Source organism: Pogona vitticeps, chromosome 4, assembly GCF_051106095.1.
Source record: "Pogona vitticeps strain Pit_001003342236 chromosome 4, PviZW2.1, whole genome shotgun sequence".
NCBI classification, from domain to species: domain Eukaryota; kingdom Metazoa; phylum Chordata; class Lepidosauria; order Squamata; family Agamidae; genus Pogona; species Pogona vitticeps.
Genome location: NC_135786.1, coordinates 113,458,448 through 113,482,069, shown reverse-complemented (window position 1 = coordinate 113,482,069; position 23,622 = coordinate 113,458,448). Strand labels below are relative to the sequence as shown.

General features: G+C 40.6%; 1 protein-coding gene across 1 annotated transcript; it reads right to left on the bottom strand.

The window, feature by feature from the left end:
* Positions 1-361: 361 nt before the first annotated feature.
* Positions 362-2,449, bottom strand: APOBEC4 (apolipoprotein B mRNA editing enzyme catalytic polypeptide like 4). The gene is given in 2 exon segments (XM_078392347.1): positions 362-2,416; positions 2,419-2,449. Coding segments are annotated over 2 exon segments (1,002 nt in total). The 3' UTR covers positions 362-1,445.
* Between the last annotated feature and the right edge of the window lie 21,173 nt (positions 2,450-23,622).

Genomic DNA, 23,622 nt, shown 5'->3' with positions numbered 1-23,622 from the left:
CCGAGGAGTTTGAAAGCATGTAAAAATGTGAGTAGATAAATAGATAAATAGGTGGGAAGGTACTTTGCGGCCAGAGAAGTCTATAACTCGAAAAGTCTGTAAGTCAAGCCGTCTGTAAGTCGAGGATCCACTGTAATGGCATTCCGTGTCTAGTCACGCTGGCCACGTGACCACAGAAACTGTATTCGGACAAATGCTGGCTTATAGCTTGGAAATGGGGATGAGCACCACACCCTAAAGTCAGACATGACTGGACTAAATGTCAAGGGGAACCTTTACCTTTATGATACACCCACCCACAGGTTAATTGCAAGACTTCTTTCCAGACACAACAGAAGAATCCGAGAGCATACCTTAAGTGTAGCATGTTTGTTGACGTCATTATGGCTTTATCTATTACATTTATAAATTTAATTAATAATAACCATGTGGCATCAAGTCATGGCACATTATTATTAATGGGGACCCTTTTCAGGGTTTTCCAGGGACAGCTGCTGTTCTCAGCAGGAGCCATCTGGCCCCTGGGACCCCCTGACACATTTGAAGGGGGCCACAGAATGGAAACAATTATTCACATACCACCTTATAAGGTTTGTTATGTGACTTACAAAATCCTGATTTGGCCTATATTTCTTTCATAAAGCGTCTATGACCATGGCCCAAAAAAAAAAAAGGTTGAGAATAGCTGAGGTAGAGAATAGTCATAGGTGGTTTAGCATTCCCTTCCTTCTGAGGGCATCTTGGGACTGTGCAAGGCCACACAGTCTGGCTTTATTCACAGGAGGCACAGTGGGGAAATCGAACTCCCAATCTCAGGCTCTGCAGACAGACATCAAAACCACTGAGTTTTCCAGCTGGCTATAAATTTAGCTAGTTGTTTGTTATTTGCTTTCCATTGCTATACTGAAAATAGTTGAAGTGTCAAAACTGCACAGAATAACTATGTCAAGACAGTACAAAACTGCTATAACGAATCTTGAAATGAAAAAGAATCATAATATTTGCTAACAGAAAATGTAGGGCTACCCCCCTCTCCCTCTCTATTGAAGGCAACTGGTGCTATCTGGTGACCAAAGCCACGATGACAAAAGGTACTTCTCTTGACTTCCTTTTTCTGCTGCCAGGTAATAGTCTCTGTGCCGGCACAATACCTGCAGCATATATAGAGCGATGTGTATTTTGCTGATCCCATGCAAATAAGCTCTGATTCTCTCCCTCACTCTGTATTTCCTGTGTAGTCATTCATTCCAAGCAAATTGTTCAGCCTTGTGCTTGATTTTTAGATGCCGCCCAGAGTAGACCTTTGGTCTAGATGGGTGGGGGTAGAAGTCTAATAAAATAAAATAAAATAAATCTTTTTCTTTCTCTGGATTTCATGCTCTACAGCCTTCTCTCCCAGACCTGTTCAATCATTCTTTCCATGTGAACAGGGCTTCCCTTTGGAGTCATTTGGATGTATTTCCTTTGTTTAACGATTCATTGGGCAGTTTTAAATGCCTGACAATATTTCTAGGTTTGAGGTGTACGGGTTGCTTCCCCAGAGGGGGAAAAACATTAATGAGTGGTGACAAATGGAAGGATGGTCTCTGCAGTGGGGGAAATCTGTTGATCATATATGCTGGATGGTTGAAGTATGAAGGTGACAAATAGTACTTTTGCAGATTTCCATAAGCTGGCTGAGGCAAGATCTTCATGGAGGGAAATGTAATCCCTGTTATGCTGTTAAATTGCTGTGCATTTTGTCTGTCAGCTAGTGCTCTTACTGGTAAAACTGGGTCATAAAGACTTGCTGGTGGCCTCACAAAATTCTGGAGGAGGGAGCGCCAAAGGTTTCCACACAGGGGACTCAATGTGACTCGAGGCCACAGGCTGGCAAGGCTGCGTAAAGCTTCACAGTTCCATGTGGATCCTGGGAAATCCTCCTCTGTATGATACAGTTGTGAGAAATAAATGCAGATTGTGATGTCTAGGTATTTCATCAAGAAACTGTACATTTTACTTATGCAGCCATGCTCTGCCTCATTACAAGGGGAATAATTTGAATAAAGAACAATGTGTGCAGCGTTCTCCCAATTGCACAGCATGGAGTCCAAGTAACATCCCATTTCAAATAACATTGATTCTGGATGAATGTTGTATTCTGTGCAGTTTGTAGCACAACCCTTCTGCATGAGCTTCCCTAAGAAATTCCTTAGTTCATAAAAGAGCAGATGCTTGTTTTGGGGAGACGTGGGCCCATAGGGGAACCCAAAAGCCTGATGGAATTCTATATAAGGGACTCTTGCTTCTTCACCAGTTCTTATGTGATAGGGACACTTGGTGCAGCCTTGGTTCATTGTTAGCCAGTAATATGGCTTCACTATTGTACCTTTGTGTGCCAGGTATTCTTGGCAAAATGTTGCTGTTCTTCCTTCCACAGTGTGTGGGATTCTTGCCTCATTACTTTCATAGTCCTGAAACAGAAAAAGAAAATCTTCTTTTGAGATTGGACTTCTGCATACAATCTTGGCATTTATTTGCAGATCTGGTTGTCTTAGATGCGAACGTTTGCTGGTATCACATCTATTGACCACTAACAAGATTTCATCTGGAATTATATGTATACCTATAACATATAGTTTGACCCTAATGTAGTAGCCTTGATCTTGATTTTTTACAGAAACAAAGGTTACTTCTAGCAATGTGATCAATCAAATCTTCTCTACTGACACTAGGCAGGTTGCATTTGCTGAGCGCCATGTAACTTGTAAGGAAAAGAGAATGGGAATGTTTAATATTGTTTCCCCAAACCTTGGGGAAATAAAAGCAACCTGTACTAGTGATTCTGAGTGGTCTAACAGCTATAGCATAGGCATCCTTCAGTCTCGAGAGACCATGGTAACGTGCTCTGTATCGAGGAGTGTCCTCTCCAGAGCATGAAGCCTGGGTAAAGTAATATGGAGGATAGGCTGTTACGCAAGCAGCAGATCCCCCCTCTCCACGTTGCTGAAATGGTCCAATGGAAAGGCAAGAGCCAATACAACTGGTTCCAGCAACGTCACAGGAGTTGGCAGAATGACACAAACTGCCTTCGGGACTCCAGCTCCGGATTTTGCTCTAGGTTAACTCCTGAAGCCGTTTCCATGAGTGGATATAGCCACAGGGCAGTGGAGGTATGAAATCAGAGTTTTCCTTCTCCTAGATGGGCTGCCTTCCATGGCTGACGAGCCCCACCTCATTTAAAGTAGAAAGCCCCACCCCCTAGGCCCCACCCCCAGGCCATGCGGTGGGGAGACCAAAAGAAAGCCCAGCAAAAAACAACAACAACTCCGCAGCAAAATGTCAATGCCAGCATACCTGGCCTTCAGTCTCAGCCCAGCTTCCTAGGGAAAAGGGCCCAGAAATAACGCCTTTGCCTATATGTGAATGTTGTTCAGCATGAAGCCATAGATACTTCCTTTATTTTTCTTGATTTTAAAAAATGTACTCATGTAACTCCTTGGAACATATAATTTGGCCCTAAAATTCTCTCCTCTTGCAATCCTAGCCATTAAATAACAAAAAACTCTCCAACAGAAATATGGCTGGCTTCCTAGAAATGAGGTTAAGTAAGCTTTGTGTTGCAGAAAAAATAGGCACAATTACAGTATATCCTTAAGACTGAATAGAGCTCTACTTACCATCAGTGAGTCACCTGACCAGAATGCCAGGCACAAACAGCTGATGTAGGCCACAGATATTGTTGAGCTGTTTACTATTTTCTCTTGTAATTTTTAGAAAAAACTTCCAGCATTTTTTTCATTTTAAAGGAAGAATGGTTAGTCTTCTCTCTCCTTAACTTCTTTCTAGTAAATGTTCTTCTAGTGTGATCACTTACATACTTCTGCAGCAAAAACTGCAGCTGAAGAATTTGGTTGTATTGGCAACTCCAAGTGCTAGGATACCTAGATATAAACAGACGACTTGCCTTTGTTTTGTTTTGAAAGGCTGCTTAGATATGCTCTTGTGCCTATTAAGAGATTGATTAGCATTGTAATTTATGTGTACAGTAGGATCTATACATATTATAATTTTTCAGAGTACAATAAGTGTGTGCATGTACACACGTGTGCACACACATGCACGCAAACACATGTAGAGATTCTATTGTAAAGAGTGGTCATGTTCTAAATGCTGCATTTATGAAACAACAGATTAGAGGAAAGAGAAAGCCAAAGTTGCAAGAGACAAAGGTATAGGAAGCAGGGATGAATGTAGGTAAATGGATGGATAAACATTTCCACATAATCTGCATAAATTCTATTAAGTCCTCCCCCTTTGTTCTAGCATTTTTCTTTTAAAATCAATATAGAAATACAATAAGAAATGGAGATTAATGTAATAGTTAGGCTACAATCCCATCTTATTTCTCTGAGAGTTGCTTTTGAGAATAAAAGTAAAAAATGGTATTCACATACATCATCTATTGTCCCCTTATAACACGTCTGCAAGCCAAACTTTCCCCAATCTGTTGCCCTCCAAATCTTTAGACTACAACAGCCATCATCTCTGACCTTTTATCTTGTGGCCTGGGGATGAGGGGTGTTGTAAATTAAAACGTCTGGACAACACCACATGGGAGAAGGCTGCCTTTATTTATTTATTTATTTATTTATTTATTTATTTATTTATTTATTTATTTATTTATTTATTTATTTATTTATTTAGAATGTGGAAACTGAAAGAGGATTTCAAGGAAGTCTGCAATCAAATCAAGTATCTAATACAATGACTATAGCATTCAACTCAATACCACGGTTGATGGAATAAAAGACACTGAAGAGTATTTGATAAATCAAGGAGAATTAACTGGGTTGCAAGTTAATTCCCCTAAGTTCCTCCGTAGATCACAAATTGGGGAGCTGAGGCTGACAGAGAGAGTGGATTACCTAAAGGCACTGATTAGGGTTATGGTTTGTTAATGAGTTAGGACAAGGTGCAATTCAGACTGAGGAAGGGCTGATTCAGACTCATGATGCCTTCAGAATAGCTTGGAGTTTGCAAGATTAGAATTTATCTCTTCCAAAGGAGAAATTAACCATTCTATGTAGAAACATGATTCTGCAAAAATCTGTTTTTAAAATATAGTAATGAAGGGAAAGGGACAAGCCAACTGTTAGAGAGAATAGTATTGTAAGCATTTCTTAAAGTTTAATTTTTGAAAAACATTTCTGAATAGAGGCTGTAGAAAAATATATTTTCCTGAGAAATCGTTCGTTTAGTCGTTCAGTCATGTCTGACTCTTCGTGACCCCATGGACCAGAGCACGCCAGGCCCTCCTATCTTCCACTGCCTCCCGGAGTTGTGTCAAATTCATATTGGTTGCTTCAATGACATTGTCCAACCATCTCATTCTCTGTCGTCCCCTTCTCCTCTTGCCATCACACTTTCCTAACATCAAGGTCTTTTCCAAGGAGTCTTCTCTTCTCATGAGATGGCCAAAGTACTGGAGCCTCAGCTTCAGGATCTGTCCTTCCAGTGAGCACTCGGGGTTGATTTCCTTTAGAATGGATAGGTTTGTTCTCCTTGCAGTCCAGGGGACCCTCAAGAGCCTCCTCCAGCACCACAATTCAAAGGCATCAATTCTTCGGCGGTCTGCTTTCTTTATGGTCCAGCTCTCACTTCCATACATCACTACAGGAAAAACCATAGCTTTGACTATGCGGACTCTTAAATAGACTCAGTAGAATGTCAGCTAAAATTACCACAAGATGGCAGCATAATAATAATTAAAAACTGTTTTATGTACATTGACGCTGAGATCTGTATTTAGTCACGCTTATCTGAACTAGATTCAAGATGCTAGTATTAGTATAGAAAACCCTTAATGGTTTGGGGCCTCAGTATTTCTCAAAGCGTTTCTCCCTCAGAACATGAGCCCATGCTACCCACTCTTCACAGCCTTTGCTACTCTGGGTTGCTATGCTAAGGCTAAGAAGACAGTCACCAGGAATCAACCCGTTTTGGCTGTGGCTCCCACCTTATTGAATGAGCCCCTGGTGGAAGTTTGTCTATCAGGTCCCCTCCCTCCCATCATTTAAGAGAATGGTTAAGACTCTAATGTTTGGGGAATATTTTAAGGGAATCCTCTTGTAATTTATTTCTATTAACGCTCCTATAGTCTGTCATCTCTTGGGGTCTAATTTAGTTATTGTATTTGTGTTCTTAAATTTTTTTTCTTTATGGTGATGTTTGGGTTATTGTTTGTATGTGTAAACCGCTAGAGTAGTGTTGGACACTGAAGTTGGCAGTATAGAAATTAATTAATTAATTTTCTTAATTTTCAGAGCTATTTTTGTTTGATGTCTTTTGAAAAACTGTAGGTCATTTCTCTTATTTTTGTGAGAACAGAATGATTGGTCTTCCAATGACTCCAGTTAGAGATGCTATAATACTTCAACTGCCAATGGGGAGCTCAATAGGACCTTCTCTGGGATATTACATTTCAGTGGACATTACTTCATGTGACCTGAGTTTTGTATTGGACTGCCATGTCAGCCTTCCACTTTCCTGCCAGCTTCATCCTTGGGAGCCAGCAGGAGTTAAAACAGCCAAGGACCTCTGCTTTATCCTTTTAGATCTCCCACCGCCTCCATTGCTCTCAAGAATGATACCTGCAGGGGATTGGAATTCAAATGAATGAGCAATATAAATGGAAGAGTCCACTTTTTCACTTGCCATATATGGTAAGCTATTCCCAGAGCAGGGAGCTGTATAATTCAAAGGGGGGAAGCTGGCAACGAGAAGTGCCCCCCCCCCAAGACAACCAATTATGTAGTGGATTGGGAGACTTCATCCTTTTACTTCTAACCATTTTTGCAAGAAAAAATATAACTCATTTATATTCATGTTCCCACTGAATTATTTGGTGACCTCAGGGCTCAATCACACATGACAAAAGAACCCCAGTTATATTGATTCTTCACATTTTTTTCAATGAGAACATGGTATATATATTGGCGGGAACATTCACACTATTTTTGACTTTATTTATTTGTTTCTTTCTATTTGAACTGTTATAGTTGGCTGCAATGCTCCATAAATTCGAATCAATTAGTTTTCTCTACTGTTTCTTGGGACAATCACGCCTCCATCCTTTTAAAAAAAATGACAAAATGACAAAATAACAAAAAAAGTGATAGTGAAAGGAAAATTGGAAAATAGATTATTAACCATAAGTTCTTATTATGTCCCTAATATAGATCAAGCTAAACGTATGCAAAATCTGTTAAGAGAGGTGAAAAAATGTGAATGGGGAGAAATTATTCAGGGGGATACAAATTGTAATTTAAGTAAAATATTACTATGAATACAGCTGTGAGGGTGGATAATTGAGAGAAAGGTGTCTCCTGCAGATTTCAGAGCTGGGGAGGACCACGCTTTCCTCCAGATAGCCTGGGCCCAGATAGCTCTGTCTGTGCTCTGGGTTCTGACTCCTGTCCTCTGAATATGCCAGCCACAGAGACCGGCAAAACGTTAGGAAGAAAAACCTCAGGAACATGGCCAGAGAGCTTGAAAAACCTACAACAACCATCAGATCCCAGCCGTGAAAGCCTTCAAGGAAAAATGATGATGATGATGATGATGATGATGATGATGATGATGATGATGATGATGATGATGATGATGATGATAATAATAATAATAATAATAATAATAATAATAATAATAATAATAATAATAATAATAATAATAATAACATTGACAGTGAGAATATAGAGACTACTATTTTGCCTGTTGATTTAATAAATGCAACTGACCTTTCAGTGTTAGATTTAGCAACAGATTCATTGACTTTTTATAGCAAAGTAATAAGAATAGGGTTTCAACATAGAAAAATATGATCTCTCTTTTGATGCTGTAGTCAGTGACTATTGTTACTAGTATATTCATATGTGCGTATGTATATAATGTTACAGTGCATATTGAAAAGCGAAGTTTGTTTATAACTATGAAGAGATGTTGCCGGTGATATATGCATGCAATGAGTGCCTGAAATAATGGCTTTTGTGTTAGGTAATACTGCAATCACCTTATGTTTGTCTGCATGTATTAACAGCTCTCCTCATGTTTAATGAATACCCAAGGGACTATAATATTTTCCATATGATTACTTTGTTAATGTCCATTTAACATTTAAATATTCATGGTATCATGAGTTTCCAATCAGAGCAGTGTGAGTTTTTTTATTGATAATACGTGGAGGTGGCAAAAGGACGGGTTGTCCTAAAGTTGTCACACCCTGCCTTTGACATTTGAGGATATGTTACTTTGGGAAATAAAGAGTCTAGGTGATGGTCAAAAGAGAACCTTCATCTAGATCAGTGGTTCTTAACCTTTTTGAAAGAAACACCCCCTTGAGCCATTGAGGAAGTTATCATCGCCCCCCTCCCCGCGGTGATGATATCTTTTTATTTATTTATTTATTTATTTATTTATTTATTTATTTATTTATTTATTTGTTTATTTATTTATTTATTTATTTAAGACACTTAAATCCAATGACCCCTGAAAACAAAATTAAATTCCAAGAAAATAAAATGCCCCCCAAAAAGTAACATTTAATGATTTAGTTGCAAGTGAATTTTAAGATTCAAAAAGAAATATAAAAAGGGCATAAAAACAAATGCAGGAACTAAAAATTTCAAGACAAAAAGTCTGAAATTAAATTAAAATTGGAAGAAAATATATATTCATGCACACTGTAAAAAGGCTGCAGCCATCTTCACAGGTTTGGCTTGCTCCAGCGCCCCCCTACCACCCCCCTTCTGCTCCAGCGCCCCCACGCTGCCCTTTTTCATTCTACTGCCCCCCTGAAAAATGAAATCGCCCCCTGGGGGGCATTATCGCCCACGTTAAGAACCACTGATCTAGATCTCCCCTCTTTCCCAATCAAGATGTAAGTGTGTGAAAAGAATAAGAGACTGTAGGAGAAGCACCAAGAGCTGAGTTTGCTGAGAGGTGGAAGGTTTGGAGGGATGTAGCATATGCGCAGGTTTGGTTCCCTTGGAAAGGCTTATTGTTATTTTGCAATACATATGTTTACAGCTATACAGAGTATGACTACGTGCCTAGCTTAGGCAATCCAATATACAGTAATGGGATTATTTTATTTATTTATTTATTTATTTTATTTAACTTATATGCCGCCCACACTATCCGAATATAAAAGTGTTCCTGTAAGGCAGAGCTTGGACTACAATGGGAGTTCTGCTGTTTGAGAGATTCTGTAGCTGTACAGTTTTCCGAATATAAGACCTAACCGGAAAATAAGCCCTAGTATGGTTTTTCAGGATGCTCGTAATATAAGCGCTATCCCAAAAATAAGCCCCAGTGGAGTGAAACCCCGCCTTCCAACATTGTGCAGCAACCAGAAGAAGACATGACTGTCTTTGAATAAATGTAGATTGGTGTACATGAATTTTTTTAAAAAAAATCCCCTGAAAATAAGTCCTAATGCGTTTTTTGGGGGGGCAAAAAATAATATAAGACCCTGTCTTATTTTCAGGGAAACACAGTACAGTAGTTGTAGTTCAGAAAAAGGTCCTTTGTAAGCTCTATGCTAAGGACCAAACTGCATCCCGTTTTGATCAAGATGCTCTGCCTTTGAGTTGGAATTGGAAAGATAACCACCACCACCCATTTGGACACAGGCTTCTAGTACTGTACCTTGTTTTTTCTCCAATGGGCAATGTGGCACTCTGGATCTGAGTCAAGAGAGTTACCATCAGGGGTGTAAGTGGCATTCATCCTTTGTCTCCCACTGGGGCCCCATTCTGGATCTAGCTTCTCATGTTTACAAGTGCCAAAGATTGGAATCAATGAAAGAAGCATTCTTTGACAATGGAAATTGCAGGTGTGTGGAGACTAGAGTGAGAGGGAGGGGGTTAAAAAGACCCTGTTCCTTATCTGAGGGCCCTGATCTGGGTTAGGCCCCTACATTTAGAAGCTGCATTAAATGATTAAAACCACACATAGCTGGGCTTTTAATAGTTGGCTACTGGATTGTAAGGGTCAAAATAGAGGAAAGGGGGAGATCTGTGATAGAATGTTGATGATTTACTCTTTCCAAAAACTGGCTGCAGAAGGCTCCCCCTGTCATTGGAGCAGAAGGGCTGATGAAAAATTGTTTAAAATCCGGTCTCCCCAGTTTACCTACCCACCTGCCCACCCACACCATATTTGCCCTTTGCTTTTGTTACCCTGGAATACACAACTATTGAAACTAAAACTGCTGTTTTCTGGAAGAATACATGGTAGTTCAGCTTGACTGAAATGGCGAGTCAATGCAGCTGTTTTTTTTCCTACTAGAACTCTGTTCTAAATAAGAGTTCCCCAGGAGTAAACATAATTTTTCTAGCAAGAATCACTACAACAATGTGAATGAAGTCTGGTTTCTAGTCCCAGTAACAAATGGTATTATCTAGAGTGGGGAAATAACATGAAGCCTCATGTCTTCTTGGAAAAGAACAATCTGTCATAAAAAGCCATGTACGGAATATTCCATCTTTCTCGAACTCTTGCTTTACAGTATTTAATTGCAAAACCAGAAGAGGCTTGCATACGTGTGCATGAGTCTGTGGGCATGTGAAAAACAAATATTTCTCTGAATTTTACTTCTAAGTGGAGACCTGAGCTGAAGAATGATCACACAGTTTTGCAAACAGTTTTGGAGCAGCTGGTGGAATAATGCAATAAGCAAGATTCCTTCCCTAAAACCATTGCCAAACATACCGTTAGTTTTAGACACCAGGCCAACGTATACTTTGTTTTAGTTGGATTTCTAAAGTCCCTGCCTGCAACATAAGCTATATGAGCTTGTCCACACTGGGGTCTTGGCCCTTGTTGTTTAGGGATTGTTTCGGTTCATGCTGGTGTATTATAATTGCACGTTTGAATAGATTATCCCAGTACTGGCATCCACACACAAGGAAGGTATTTCTTAAGGGATGCAATACTGCCTGTCCACACACCTCTGAAATTGCTCCCTGAAGTCTCACTTCCAGCAGATTGCCATCCCCTGTTTGCCAATATTCTCCACTCTCTTCCTGCCTCCATTTGCTTCCCTTATTGATTTACATGCCCGGCATTCTCTATTTTTTGTTTTGATTTTTTTAAATTTTTGGTTTTCCCTTTTGTACTATAATGCAAAAATGATGACATTTTTTAAAAACTAAAAAGACAGAAAGTGGGAACAGCTGCTGTCTTCTCTGCCATCTCTTTTCTTGCTTATTCTCTGCTCCTCCCTCTCCTTGTTTTCCCCATCTGCTGTTCTCAAACCTTCCCCCTCGCAATGCTTCCTTTTCTTTCTTTCATTTTTGTTTTTGCCTGTGTGTGGTATAGTGCAAACGTGGTAATATGAAATAAATAAATAAAAATAAAAAGCAGAGGGGAGGACCATCAGATACCTTTCCTTCTCTGCCCCTTCCCCATCTTCCTTCCCTTCCCCATTCTTAGATCTTCAGGGTTTTGTCTCAAATTTCTAAATTTAATATTCAAAATTATTTTTAGTTTTCAGTTTTGTGCTATGTGAGAAATGTGATAATATTTTTGAAAAATCTCTAAAAACCAGAAGCAGGAATAACTGGTATCTCCTCCAACCTCTTCCCAGCTATCTTAGTCTCTTTTCCCTTACTTGTTTTCTGAACTTGAGATTTTTACCCATGAAGACTCTTATACACAGGCTGCTGACACAACACTTTATCATTTTAATTTCGTTTTAATTTTTTTAATTTCCTGAGTTTCCACCAGCATGACTGGATGGATTTGCTCTCATTGGCTGAGTTCGCATATAACAATGCTCTGCACTCCACAATGGGGCATAGCCCCTTTTACGTGAACCCATGGGACCATCCCTGTTTGCCCGCTGGCTCCCTGGTACCAGTGGCCACTGATTGCCTTCGGGCCCTTCGGGAGGTTTGGGTTGCATTCCACCGCCACCTGGACTGTGCCAAGGTGATCTACAAGGCACAGGCTGGCCACAGACACTGTGTCAGACCCCAGCTCCGCGTTGGCGACAAGGTGGCTCACTGCCAATTGCGCTGCCCTGCAACTAAACTGGATCTTAGGTTCCAGGGGCCGTTTCGTATCTCCCAGCAAGTCAATCCTGGCTAGACCTCCCTCCTCACTTCTGGATACACCTGGTATTTCACATGTCTCAGTTGAAACCGGCCGTGGCAAACCCTTTTCCTGGGTGCTAGGCTCCACCGCTGCCACCAGTCCAGGTGCAGGGTCACAAGGAGTTTGTGGCGGTCAGGATCTTGGACTCCAAGCAGCTTCGTGGCCGGGTGCACTACCTGGTGGATTGGGAAGGCTATGCCCCAGAGGATTGCTCCTGGGAACCTGCAGAGAATGTCCATAATCACACCAAGCTCTGCGCCTTTCACCAATGTCACCCCGACAAGCCCCAGCCCTGAAAGGGGAAGAGACTCCCCTTGCTTTTTTTGGCATGGGGTACTGTCAGGATCTGGGGGGCGGCATGGCTTCCTCTGCACCACCGCCCTGGCAGCTGCAGAATCAGGGCCAGCTTGGTCCCAGGAAGAGCCAGTGTTTGCAGGATCAAATCCTGCCAGGGCAGCAGTTGCTAGAGCTCTCATGAGGTCCACCTGGGAGTCCTGAGGGAAGGCCTACTAAAAGAATGGCTCCCCCTCACAGAAGCTGCCTCAGCAATATAGGTCTTTGGCCTTGCTGTGGTGTTCCTATGCTTCTGAGCACTGGTGCTGAAGTCTTGTATTCTTGACCCTGCATTCCTGCTCTGGCTCAATGCTCCCACTCCTGCAGCCTGGTTCCAGTTCTGGTTTCTGCTATGTGTGAGTTTGGGCTTGGCATGCTATGCTGTTGGCTGGGTCCTGGTACCCTTGCCCCCACTGTTGAAGACAATTGTGCACAACAGCATGTTAAAAGCTGCTTAAATTTTTTTTAAATTAACCAATTAATGTATTAAATAAAACATTACAGTTACATTATTGGTCCCAAGAAGGCACCAGTATTGTGCTGATACCAGGGATCCTCAAGCCAACTTAAAAAATTGGTGGTGCCCCAAACAAAAAAATTATAACTATGAAACCGGATATTGGATCAACACTAAATCTGGCACAGATATAGCAGAAGTCTGCTTTTACTGTGTGCCAAATTTGGGGAGATTTGGGCAGAGTGTTTTTGAATTGTGATTTTTAAAAAGTAACACTGTTTTACCTTTTTGGAAGCAAGTGACCAGAAATTGCAGCCGTTTAAAACAGATAAAATATGTTGATAAGACAAAATTTGCATACCTGGAAAAAACACACACTCAATTTTAGGTCCTCTTCCCCCCTTTCACAATGATTGAGCCATTCATGGCTCTAATTCAGACTTTTTAAGTAGTGCTTTTACAGCCTGAAAACCTTTAAAATCTGCTGACTTTTTAAATAACTTTGAACATTTAAAGGGACTTACCTATTTGCATAGCATAGCTTCTGATTAATCAGAATGTGTCTGGAGTCAGCCAGGCATCTATACAGGGCAGATGTCAGAGGTGTATAACTTTTAACCTTGCCACAGCATTCAATATGAAAGAAGGCATTTAATTCTTTCCTGGCCAAACCTTTTTATGTCTGGCCTGTGAAAATATTTTAAAAGATCCATTCAGGAGCCAGGGGGACATACTGGAAGTCTGATGCAAATGCACTGTCTCCGAAATGTCTGCCAGAAACTTTCTCCTGATTCCTTTTTCTTCTGACTGCTTGGCACTGCATCACCACAGCTGCAACTCTTTTCAGCCAGGCTTGCCAGCAATTGGCAGGTATTGGAAAAGCAATCCAAGTTGCAATCTGCACCTGGCTGGTTTCAGCCTCCTGCCTCCATGCTTGAGTATCTGGACAGAATCCACCTGCTTTGTTGGCATTGATTTGCCAGGCTGCTGCCTCTTTTTTACTTTTGGAAGGAGGTAGCAGCATGCTTGGTCTTCCTTCTTTTCTTTCCTGTTAACTCACTTGTGATGATCACAATGGCCATATCTTGTATGTGCCTATTTCAACAGCTCTCCAAAGAAACATAGATGTTGGCCAGATGTTGCCTGAAATTTTGTAAGGTAAGTAGTCTTTCGCAAAATCATTTGCTAGAGAGAAAGATGTGAAAAAAATGGATCTGATACACAGATCCTCATGACTCCACATGATTTTTATGTAAGATTATCCCCAAGCAACTGTCCATTATTAGGCCCCATTTGTGTCCATAGATTACAACAAGGAAATCATGGGTGCCCCAGTGCATGGCTTCGGAATGGGACAACAATATTGATTGAAAGGCATGGATCCTCATAGATCAATTTGCTTCTTAGGTAGGATAATCCCCAAACCACTGTCCAATTGTAAGACTCATCTCTGCCCACAGACTGCAAAACAGAAAACATGAGTACCTCAGCACATGGCTTTGCAGTGGCACTACATACCAATCCGAGGCAGAGATATTCATGGTTTCACATTTATGTAGAATCAGCTCCAAACCACTCTCCAGTGATAAGGTGAATTTGTTCCTGGAAGACATGACAGGAATCATGGGTCCTTCAGCGCATTATTCTGCAGTGGTGCAAAAACATAGATATGAAGCACAGATCCTTATGAATCCACATGGTTTTTGTGCAGGATCATCCCCAAACCATGTAATAATCATAGGGCCCTTTTGAGATGTGTGCCTGTGCACATATGACACCACCTCCCTCCGTACAGCTTTCCTTCTCCCCCACTCAGTTCCTTTGGTTCTAGTTGTAATGGAACCCCATGTGTGGGGGGTGGAGTCCCATGTGCAAGAGGTGGATCCCTGTCCAGTGGGACTGAAAATTAGAGGGTACATTGATTACAATGCAGAAATCATAGGTTCCTGGGTGCATGGCTTTGCAGTAGTGCAAAAACACCAATCCAAGGCACAGATCATCATCATCATCCCTTCGTGGACACAGACCTTATTGAGGCAGAGGGGCATGCATGCTTCATTAGTATGCAAGAGCTATGCTGCTGGTAGTATTGCTACTTGAAGGATCTCCCAAGTTAGACAAGTCTCAGCTGAGAAGCCAGACTAACTATGTCCACCAACCATCAGTTATAATGGGAAGGAATAAACGGAAGTCCATACTGGATCAGTCGGTGCCCTGCTCAACAAGGACCACATCAGATGCTATAGCTCCTGGACATCTTGTGACAAGTGGGTCGCAGCAGGGCTCCCCAAACCCCGGGCCGCAGACCAATACCAGTCTATGGCCTTGAAAGGACCGGGCTGCCGGGACAGATGAACATCGAGGAGGAGGTGAGCAACAAGTAAAGCTCCACCTCCTGTCAGCGCGCGCCTCTTATGTTCTAATGCTGCTACTGATCTGAAGGAGATGGAGCTTTGCTTCCTGCTCCTCATCTGCTGCTGCCTGTGGCATTAAAATCTAATAGGAGCCTATTAGGTTGTAAACTGCTGCTGATTTATATAAAAGGAGGTGGAGCTTAAATTGCAGCTCACCTCCTTCTCCTGCTCGCCACAGGTGCTCCCCCTCCCCCTAGTCCTTGGGAGACTGTTCTTCAACTAAACCGGTCCCTGGTGTCAAAAAGGTTGGGACCCACTGGGTTACAAGGCTCAGCAGACCCTGTTGAGGAGCCAGGACAGGCTGCTGCAAAGCTACTGGGAAAATGTAAATGTAAAACTCCCACTGAAAATCAGGAAATTATGAAGCGCTATTATGAGGCAAACAGAAGAGCCCGTGGTTTTCCAGAAAGAATGGTGGAAATTTGGAAAAGGAAACACCAGAATAGTTACATGACTGAACAACGATTAATGGATCCGATAGTATGGAAGACAAATGTAGGGTAGAGATAGATGCAACAGCGGAAGAGAACGTACCAGGAGAGGAACAATCCAGAAATTATGAGTTAACAGAAAAGGAGACATCATTGAGGGGGAAAATAGTAAACCATTTTAACCAAAAGACAGACAAAGGCAGCCCATTCTGCACCAATTACACAGTAAACCAGTAAAAAAGATCTACTAGGAAGTGTAAATATAGTAATCAAAACAATCCCAACCAGTACAATAAAGGAAATAAACCATTTCATGTATACTCATAGCACAGCTACCATAATTACCATGGAACTTGGTACAAGTTGCAAACTCCCCAGAAAACTCCTGGCACTTCAAAATGGAAAATTAGGCTTTGGACAAAAAAATTTGCATGCAGGCATCAGCAACTTAAAACACTTGAAAGATTTAAAACTTAAAAATAAAAAAATAAAAGCCAGACTATGCAAAAGATACAACCTAGAAAAGAAAACAGTTGTTGAAATTACTGAAGAATTAATAGCTACAGCAAAGAAAATTGGGAGATATGATAGATGCTTGAAACAATATAGGGAAAACTTGCAATTTTGAAATAACCAACAATTATTCTATACATCACTAGGAGAAAATGCAGAGCAAAAAAAAAAGGAACATATAAAGATGGTGCTCTAAAATTTTGGAAAGAAATGTGACAAAGCCCAAGCCAATATAACAAAAACACCTCAGGGATTAAAGACATTTGTAAAGAACTCAAGGAAAACATATGGATGATATTGTAATAACAATTGAAACGATCAAGAGGCAAGGAAAGGCTATGAAAAACTGGAGTGCATCTGGACCAAATGAGCTGCATGGATTTTGGTTAAAGCATTTAACAAGTCTCCATGAATGCATAGCTTATCACTTATTTCAAAATTATACAACTGAGGATTGAATGAAAATAGGCCGCACATTTCTGATAATAAAAGATCATCAAAAGGGCAATGAACCTAGTAATTATTGACCAATTACATGCCTTCCAACAATGTTTAAGCTTCTCACAGGAGGATTTGCAAGATCAGTATATAATTACTTAACTCTGTATACCAACTGAACAGAAAGGGAGCTTTAAAAGTCACAAAAGATCAGCTGCTTATTGATGATACCGAAGAACGCAAAAGGATGAAAAACAAATCTTAACATGGCCTGGATAGACTATAAAAAGGCATTTGACTCATTGCCATACAGCTGGAGTAACACCTGCCTAAAAATTTGGGGATTAGTAAAAATATTCAGACGTTCCTCAAGAAAAGCATGTAAAAATGGAAAACTATCTTATGGTGAAGAAATTGGGGAAGTTAGCAACATAAGAGGAATATTCCAAAGTGATTCTTTGTCAACACTACTGTTTAACATCTCACTAATCCCCATGTCAATAATTTTAAATAAAACTGGATTGGGTTACCATATTTCAGAACAAGCAGGAAAAATCAATCATCTGTTATACAGGAATTACCAATTTTTATTGGTACAATCAACAGATCAAATGTGAATAACACAGAACAACTGCATAAGAATAAACAGAATCAATACAACTATAATATACATTATGTGTGGCAGACTCTTAGGGAAACAAATTCCATAAATAATTGTTAGGAGAATAATTCTACCTCCAATTCATACATATTCTGCTGCACAGAAATTGGCCACTTTAATCGTTACGAATGGACACTGGTCTGCCAGCAGATAACACGCATAGTACTCATCATCTCTTTCAGGGATGCTTTGCAAAATTGGATAAATAAAAGTGTCATGGAAACCAGTGTAGAAGGAGCAATACAACAGAACATGGCCAACCGTCTCCACCACACCAGCCTCACAAGGACATAAGCGCTCTTCATAAGGAATGATATACATGTATATATACATACATGTATATATCTAGGATTAAGGCACCATATCTCACCTGCAGACTAGTGTTGCTGCACAGAAATTGGCCACTTTAATCGTTACGAATGGACACTGGTCTGCCAGCAGATAACACGCATAGTACTCATCATCTCTTTCAGGGATGCTTTGCAAAATTGGATAAATAAAAGTGTCATGGAAACCAGTGTAGAAGGAGCAATACAACAGAACATGGCCAACCGTCTCCACCACACCAGCCTCACAAGGACATAAGCGCTCTTCATAAGGAATGTCCTTATATCTGCCTTCCAGCAGGACTGAAGGAAGTACATTAAACTTTGCTAATGTAAAAGCTTTTTTATATTTTAGAAGGGTCAGAATATTCAAATAGCTTGTAGGTAAAAATGCCTGACCATAATCTCTAAATCCAGGATGGGTCATAGCTATGCTGACATGGTGTTGCATCTCATTGTCTGTGCTGTGCTGGTGTAGTTCTTGTTTTGCTTTTGTATAGCCCATTAACAAAATAGCACTTCTCGAGAGGCCCAAATTATTTAATTTCCCATCCATAGATCTTTCGCATCTGGACTGAAACTTATCAGTTAGCACTAAGGGAGCTAACCCCACAGGGGTGAAGAAAATTTCTAACCAAAAATTCAGCTGAAATATCCATGCCCGAGACTCTATCAACATCTGGCCTGTTTCTAGTCGTAAAAGTACATTTGGCACACAACTCGGGAGTCCAAGAATAGTTCTTAGAAATTTCATTTGAGTGGACTCCTTTGCAGTAAAATTTCTGTATCTACACCATTGTGCACCATATAGCATCTGTGCTAACACCTTGGTATTGAAGACCTGTATGTCTGATGGTATATGCTGACCTCCTTTTGCAAAGGAAAAACATATGAGTGACTTAATACAGTACTTCTCTGAGCATTTGCAATAGCGTTGGATAATTGAGCCTTCTAAGGTCCTGAGGACTAGAAGATCACACCCAAATATTTATAAGATTTGACTTCTCAATTGGATGGTCATTTATTTCCCATTTATGTGTGATCCATTTCCTGGTAAACACTAAGACTTTTGATTTATCATAATTAATTACTAACTCCTCAGTTTTACAATAGTTGCCCAGTTTGCTGCACCTGCTTTACCATCTAACCCTCTCAAGACTATTTCCCAGAAAGTAACAGAGTCATGTGATCTTGATGCTACAATTAACTTCTCTCATTAAAGAGAGAAGTACAACATCATCTGCATATTAAAGTAGATAGGGGTCTATCTGCTAGACTGGGGGGATGAAAGTTGGTTCCAGATAAATTCTTAACCAAAGAGTTAATATAGATGTTGAACAAATTGGGAGCCAATACACAGCCTTGTTTGACGCCAGCGTATGTGGGGATGGCCTTGGTGAGGTGACCTGCCCTATTACATCTCACCTTCAACCTGGTTTTTGCATAGAGACAGCGAATCAAGAGCAGCCGCCGCCTATCAATGTTGGTTGTCTCCAATTTCTGCCAAAGCCTGTCTTGTGGGATCATATCAAATGTGGACTTGAAATCAATAAAGGCTGTATATAGTGCTCCTTTGGTCTTCAATGAATATTTATCCACCACATGTTGTCAAACTATAACATGATCTCCTGTAGAGTGTCCTGATCTGAATCCTGCTTGCTCATCATCTAGAAGATTTTCCTCTTCCATCCAACTATGTAATTTCTCAAGAAGATGGTGGGCATACAGTTTACTGATAACACTTAGCAAACTGATTGGTCTATAATTTGCAGGGTCAGCTCTTTTCTCTTTTTTATAAATTGGAATGATAATAGCAAGTCCCCAGTCCTCTGGTATACATGCAAGCTGGTCAATGCATGTAAATAGTGTTGCTAATACTGGGGCCCACCAATTAATATTGGCTTTAAAAATATCAGGAGGGATGTTATCACCCCCAGGTGCTTTGCCTACTTTAAGCTTAGCAATAAGTCTGGTAATTTCAGAGATTGAAACTGGGGGCCAGTCAGGGAGATCACAGGAAGCGGTTTGTGGAGTCAAATGTCCGGATTCTTTTGCATCTTATAGACCAGTAAAATATAGTTCCCAGATCTTAACAGGTATGTATGAATTTGCTGCACCTGCTTTACCATCTAACCCTCTCAAGGCTATTTCCCAGAAAGTAACAGAGTCACGTGACCTTGATGCTACAATTAATTTCTGCCAACTCATCCTCAATGCAAATTCTTTTTGTCCTTAATTAACTTTTTATATTTTTTCTTTAACTGAAACCAGTCAGGTGGTAGGAATGGCAGGTTTGATTCCCTATATCTCTTATAAGTTTCTAATAGTAGATACTTCATTTCCAGACATTCCTGATCAAACCATCGTTTGGATCTATAGGTTCTACAAAAGGGACATCCTGTCTTATGGATTTTTTATGAATCAAACATCCTTGTAGTGTTGTGACTATTTCTTGATATAGTTTAAGAGCCTTTTCAGGGGAACTTGTTCTCAAAAGGGACTCCCGCACTCTGAGACAGTTTTCCGAATGCATGAATGCAGTTGTAACATAATCTGCCTTGGCTGACCATCGCACCTGAGGTACTCCAATTTCTGCCTCTCTACTGAGTTGCGGACTGCAGAAAATTGTAAATTCAAATTGAATGGTGGAAATACAATCAAAGCCATAAACATATGGGCAGTTCCAGTAATTAGATACAGTACCCAGCTGGAGTAATAGATTGGACCCAAAATGAATTAGAAGAACTGGATTGAAAAACACAGAAACTAATGAACATGCATCATGCACTACATCCCCAAAGTAACGTGGACAGATTATATTTACCATAAAAAATTGGAAGCCATGGATTACTTCAAATACAGCAGATAGCAGAAAGAAGAAAAGAAGCCTAAATGATTATATAAGTATAAGTAGTAAAAAGGTGGTGAAAACTGAGGATATTTGAAAACAACAGAAACATAGGCTCAGTATAAGAAGCAACAATTTGAAAATAAATAAAACAGTTGGAAAAATTAACTACTATAAGGACAACATCTGGGAAATATCGATGGCAGGCATGACAGAAATTTAACCTGGCCGTGGCGAAAACTGGGTATCATTAAGAAAGAAACCAAAGGCTTAATGTTTTCCATAGAAGAACAAGCAAATATGTTGATATTTAACAAATACTCAGGTTTTTGGTTAAAACTTGTATCTATTATGTAATACCAGTCAATGTTTTTACAATTTTGATTGACTGTACCTGGTATTTTTGAATAACAGTAACAACAACCTTAGAATTGCAGAGCTGGAAGGGATGCTATGGATCATCAAGTCCAATCCCTGTAAAGGAGGCATAGTGGGAAATCAAACTCTCAACCTCCGGCTTTGCAGCTAGAGACCTAAACCATTGAGCTATCTGGACGTTCTTGGATCTACATGATTTTTACATAGGATTTACATACAGTGGTGCAAAAACATGAAACTGATGTGTGAGTTTTCCTGATCCATATGATTTTTAACTAGAATGATCCCAAAACCACTGTCCAGTCATAGACCCCATTTGTGTTCACAGATTACAACACAGAAATCATGACTCTAGACCAAGGCTCCCCTCCACTCAGCTTTCCTCCTCCTCCACGCAGCCCTTTTGATTCTAGTTGTGATGAAATCCCCTGGGGGGGGGGTGGAGTAGCATGTGCAGGCAAGGGAGAAGTCACGTGTGAGAGAGAGGCAGAGCCCCACCCAACGGGGCTGAAAATATAAGGGTATGTTGCTCCAGACACATTCTGATTGGTCAGAATGCTATGCAATGTAAATAGTTTAGTTGTTTAGAATATTCACATTTCCATTATGTATACATGATAGGGTAAGGTAAAGGTAAAGGTTCCCCTTGACAATTTTTGTCCAGTCGTGTTCGACTCTAGGGGGCGGTGCTCATCCCCGTTTCCAAGCCATAGAGCCAGCGTTTTGTCCAAAGACAATCTTCCGTGGTCACATGGCCAGTGCGACTTAGACACGGAACGCTGTTACCTTCCCACCGAGGTGGTCCCTATTGATCTACTTGCATTTGCATGCTTTCAAACCGCTAGGTTGGCGGGAGCTGGGACAAGCAACGGGAGCTCACTCCATCGCATGGATTCGATCTTACGACTGCTGGTCTTCTGACCCTGCAGCATAGGCTTCTGCAGTTTAGCCCACAGCGCCACCACGTCCCTTACATGATAGGGTAGACTCAGGTTAATCATTTTTCCTCGAATGACTGGATTGAGCACCCACTTTTCTGGTTTTCTGGCCATCTTTAGTATCTGTACCAACACCACATTTCAAATGATTTGATTTTTGTCCCTGTCTTTCTTCACTGTTCTTCTCACATACACATAGTAAGCATGATTTTGACCTTGGTTTCCAGTAAGATTTTTTGCTAACCCCAACTTCTTCCTTTTTTCAAATTTCAAAAAGCAAACGGACATCTTTTGGAAAACATGCACACAACATATCCATAGATGATTTGCTTCAACATAGCTTTTCTTCCTCAGCTTGCCTAACTCAAAGAAAGGAATATGAAATTGGAACATAGTTTTCCAGTCTGCATTTGACAGAGTGGGCATGGCAACATTAGTTTAACTATTGTATGTGTTGTACCTACTCGCACCTTTGCCTCACCATTATAGTAAGTCCAAAACAGTCCTTGAAAATATTTTAGCAAAGAGAGAATACAGCTATATCCAAGCTGTTCTTTCTTCTGTTTTCTCTCAGTAACCAGTAACTACACACAAATTCAAGTAATTGAACTTGTATGTAGCATTTGCATATTGAAACTCCTGTTTAAGCCAGGAAATTTAATTCTTCAAAAAACCTCTGCTTTATGAATATGGGATATTGTGCTTCTGTACCCACAACTCAAAAAGTCAGGAAATAGCCTCATATTGCTGCAAAATATCATGCCCACATTGCCAGCAGGAAAAAGGATGTCAAGCTTTACATAGCAGAGGGCAGCCTGAATGTGGACAACACCAATTGCAGTAGTCAAGATGGTCTACGGGATATCTTCCTCTGCTCATGGTCATTCACACTTGTTGAATAACAGGCCTGACAATTGAGAAGTGGTTAACTGGTTTAAAAAAAGGAGTCAGCTTCTGGGATTTTCCCTTGTGTGGTGTCACTTTGTGAATAGTAGTGGTGCTGGGGGTCTCCTGTTCAACACTCTGACCATGAGCCTATGAAGTGTCTCAGGGTTCCATGATTCCTCATAATGTTTCACATACTGTATGCATGAAAAACCTGAAAGAGGCTGTCCAAAATGTTGTGGTCTGGTACCAGTAATGCGCTGATGACACCCAACTTCATCTGCTTTTTAAGGTCTTCCAGGAGGCCCTACTCTCAGTCTCTCAGGCCTCAGTGTGTGGCCACCTTCCCCCCATCCCAATTTCGCCGTGCTATTTAAATGTAATTTTGCCTTCAGACCTCATTTAATCCAGAGTTAGCCTTCTTAAGAAACTGGAAGTGTCCAGCCTATCACGTCTTGTTTCTGATTAGCCAGGATGCATGTGTTACATTTAAATGGCAAATGGTTCTCCCAAGGTTTCTGGGAGAAGTGAAAAACTGAAAGGCTGTGGTGCAGCTTATTTAACATGGGTTGGGGAAAGGGTTCCCAGCCCCCGAGAGGTTGCCTGATTCAAAGAATCAGAAATTTTGTGTTTCTCAAATAAGCAGATAGCATTAATCTTTCTTCAGCTTAAGCATTAAAGATTTTCCCCAGTGATCATGTGACTTGAAACTTCCTTAGAAGCATTGTGTGTCAAGAAGTTATAAGATCTTTCATGGCCATGTCATTGGCACAAAGATCAATGTTATCTTTATTAGTTAGTTCAGGAGTGGGAGGCTCTTGGCTCTCCATAATTCCTGTAATTCTCTACCACTAGCTATGAG